This window comes from Atta colombica, unplaced genomic scaffold, assembly GCF_001594045.1.
Source record: "Atta colombica isolate Treedump-2 unplaced genomic scaffold, Acol1.0 scaffold50, whole genome shotgun sequence".
Taxonomy (NCBI): Eukaryota; Metazoa; Arthropoda; class Insecta; order Hymenoptera; family Formicidae; genus Atta; species Atta colombica.
Window position 1 is genome coordinate 25,555 of NW_017259540.1, and position 4,174 is coordinate 29,728.

At 23.9% G+C, this 4,174-nt stretch overlaps 1 protein-coding gene across 3 annotated transcripts in view; it reads right to left on the reverse strand.

Moving 5' to 3' along the window:
- The window catches only part of LOC108691709 (cytochrome P450 4C1), a 23,129-nt gene that overhangs the window by 10,875 nt on the left and 8,080 nt on the right, over nt 1–4,174 (reverse strand). The window contains exons 1-2 of one of the 3 annotated variants that reach the window (XM_018199574.1): nt 3,198–3,275; nt 314–491 (exon numbers count right to left, since the gene is read on the reverse strand). In XM_018199574.1, coding sequence (XP_018055063.1) covers nt 314–491; nt 3,198–3,200 — 181 coding nt within the window. In that variant the 5' untranslated portion in view covers nt 3,201–3,275. Of the gene's footprint in view, nt 1–313; nt 492–3,051; nt 3,093–3,197; nt 3,276–4,174 lie in introns of those variants that run through there. The other 2 variants (XM_018199575.1, XM_018199573.1) reach the window with 2 other exon arrangements.

Sequence of the window (4,174 nt, forward strand, 5' to 3'; positions counted from 1 at the left end):
TGCTGCAGTATTTTTTGACATTTCAGAAATGTATCATTATTTGAGCAATTATATTTTATACTTCTACATATATACAGTAACTCATTAGACAGATGTTCAGTTTGCCACAGATTTGACAGATTTCAGAATTATAAAAATATGTTTTTAAGAAAAAACTGAAAAATAAAGCTGTATGTAACTATTAATTCATTGCAAGTCATTTCCGACAACAAATATGACGCCCCGAGATAATGAAGCTTTAAGTTGTGTGCGAAAATAGATATGTAAATGATACTGTATAACAAAATAATGCAAAAATCTTATAGTTCTTTACCATAATCTGATAACCTCATTAACTTAAATATTGAACCAGTAACAGGTGAGGGTAGATTTTTGAGTTTCTGTCGCATAACATAATGATGATGCACTTTTGGTAGAAATGCGAAAATTACAACGATGCAAAGAGTACATAGTGTCAAAAAAATTAAATCCATTGTCGTAATCTGCGAACACTTCAAATAAATAGTTTATCAAACAAATTCATACATTAGATTTGCTAAAGTGAGATATTAATATTACTACATTAATATTATTATGAAATTATATTAATATTATTAAAAAGTTGTAGTATCCCAATACTAATACTTATTATGTAAATATATTTTCAAAAATACATTTTCAAAATATTTGAGAAAATATTTCCGAAATATACCTTATTTCTCAAAGATACCTTCAATTATGATAAAGACGATGACACATGTATCAGAAAATATATTTCATGTCAACAAATCTTTTATCTTATATTTATTCTGTTTTGCTTTGTATTTTCATTGAACTTTTTATAAATCTACAATAAACGTACCCAGACAACATCGAAAGTTTTCAGAAATATCTCAGAAATATTTTAACTGAAAAGTGAAACATTTCATAAAAATTGTAAAATATGTCTGCAACATTTCTGAGACAGCTCTGGAATAGTAAAAAGTCCACAATTCTTGCACATGAAACCTTGTTGTAAGGTTGATGAAATATCAGAAGGGGAATCTGTAATCTTTTTGAAATATTATCAAAAAGATTTCAGCTATTTCTATATAGTACTAGAGAATGATATTTAAATATACTTGATAGATACTTAAATATTATTTAAATTTATTATGTCGACATAATAAATTTTAATATTGTTATCAATTTTAAACATATATTATAATAAATCATTTCTAAAGTACTTAAAATTTATTAAAACTTTTGTGATCTGTTTACAGATTGCAAAACTTTGAAATAAACTTAAAATTTCTTAAAAATAATTATTAAATAATTATCGCCAACTATTTTGATTAATTAATCACATTATATGTATAAAAGCACATATACATAATCACTACTAAAAAATAATACTAGTTTCTACACAATTATTATTTATATACAAAAGTTTTTCGCAATTAAGAATATTTTATATTTTCAAAATGACAATAAAATAATAAAAAAAATTAGATTATTCTAAATCACGTTTCAAAATAGTATGACAAATTTGATAATGATTTACTGTCTGAATCATAAGTTATTTGAATAAATATCATTTTTTAATCTTCAATAAAAATATATGAAAATATATTATAAAATGATAAAAATTTTTTAATAAAAGTACATTATATATTCAAGATTATTTGCGTAGAATTACTTTGCAATACATGAATTAGTTATCTAGTAAATAAATAAAACATTTATTCTTTGTAACTAATCAGTAAATCTCAATGTAATGTAAATGTAAATTTTTAAATAACTTTTTAAATTTCCATTTTTAACAATAAAAATAATAACAAATAAAATATATAAACTGTGCAGATGTGTTATAGAACAAAAATATAATATTATTCATACAACTTTCATATGTATATAATTTATTTAAAGTGTAAATATTAAATACTTCCAAATTTAATTTTTTTTGCAGGGATTGTACGTCTAATACATATTTACGTATACTTTTCTTAAAATAGAACAAGTCACATTAACATCAAAATAACTTTAAATTGAATCGTAATTGATTAAAAAAATGACTTTTAGTAAACATTTTGGATTTTAAATTTATGATACTTTTTTGATCTGTTTAAATATGTTTTTCAATTTATTGCATATAGGCCAGCTAGAAGTTTAAAAAAAAAAGAAATTATTTAGAGGTACTTTATTGCTTTAATCGACAGTTTGAAGTATAAAAAAAGACTAAATTTAAAAGTGCTAGAACATTAAGGGAACATTAACTTGGAAGTAATTAAGCAACAAAGTTTCTTTTTTAGTTTTTCGATTAAAAGAAAACGAAAAGAGATATTGAAAAATGACAAGAGAGCTTTTTGTTGCTACTGAAATTTTCTACAAAATAAAATGAATTTAGAAAATTATCATTTTAACGATTATTTGTTCTACTATTTGTCTCTTTCCAATAATAAATTTAATTTGAATATTGAGAGATATTTTTGAACAATTTGTGCATCTTGAACAGCACTTATTCCTTTCAAGCCCTTTTATTTCTGTTATTATTTTTAACAATATTTTCGTAACAATAAAATTTTTCTAATATGATAGATTTTAGAAACTTCTGTTAAAATGTTTCATATTACATATTGCAGAATCTTTTCAAAACTGTTGCACATGAGATATGAATGTTTTAAACATTTCTAAAAATTTTCCATACTAATCAGTTATATAAGGGAAATGTAGCATTGATTATATTATAATTATATGCGTTATATGTAAATTGAAAATTCTAACAAATTTTGAGTTAATACCAGTTACAAAAATTATTTATCAGACTTAGCTTCGATTTTTTATATATACTTATAATTTTTTAAAAATGTTTTTTGTGTTACATATATAGAAGCACATAAATTCGTAGTAAATGGAATGGAATTCTATTCCTCCTGAGCAAACACAAATTATTCACTTACACAACTTATTCATAAACACAACTCATTTAAAGTTAGTTTAAATAAATCCACTAATGTTTTTTTACTCAATTTAGTAAAATGTTTATATATATATATAAAAAATATTTAAAATATATGAACTTTCAGTACTTATCGTTTTTTAAATAAATATTACTGCAATACTGAAATTTCTTATCAATACCGTTAACATTCGATTTAAATATTGTATCCTTGATATTTACTACACATAATTAATCCTTTGCGATTTAAATTTAAATCATATTTTGAATAATGTAATACCATAAGATATGCAACAGAATAATGCTCCTATAAATTCTGTAACAAAGAACAATTACAAAAACTTCTGTTCCTCTTGAATCTAGATCACTGAATGAGACTGCATGTAATCTGATATTTCGATATCCCTTCTCTACCACACTCTCGCTGTAAAACTCATGCAACGATTGGATAACTGAACTCGAACATTTGAGTTCCTCAGTATTTCGAACATTTGGAAAAATATTGTACCGTAAACCGTACTTTTATAACGACGAAATAGAACAGAGGCAACAATTTGAATTTAATAATTCATCGCGATGCTTAAGATGCTAACTGAATAAAAGCTATTCTTTTTGTGTTACAATTAGATAATATAAAGGAATATTTTCCATCTTCTTACGTTATAGAATATAATGTACACATTATAATTCATTTTTGCGATTACAGTTATCTCAATCATCTTCATCACGTTTAATTACGTAATTACATAATAGATTTTTGCTAAATCGGTTCTGTCAATATTACGTAAATATTCTTGAAGCTTCCGGATGTTTTCACGGATTTTTCACGGATGTTTTCTATATAAAGATTATGCGTTTCGCGGATTTTCTCCGTGTCCAGATCCATTTTTGGAATGCCAATGTTTCGTGAATCTTGCAGTCCATCTCAAAATTTCCGCAAGTAAGTTAGTAAATATTTTATTTTTCCTTCTTTTGCATTGTTCGCATTCACAATTCGTGTATTATGAATAGTAATTAATTTGTCAATGTATGATGATAATATATGGTATTCTGATTATAAAAATTCTCGTTGCATTTGTTTTTGAGAGAAACCATTACACCATCATGCAGTCGTATTCGCTTTCTCTTTTTCTCGCTTTTTTTGAAGGTACGTTAACGTCAGTCTCTTTTGATAAATTTGTTTCATTAATATACATATTCATATATATATTTAAATATAATATGTATATTAATGAAACGATAAATTCATTTTATTAA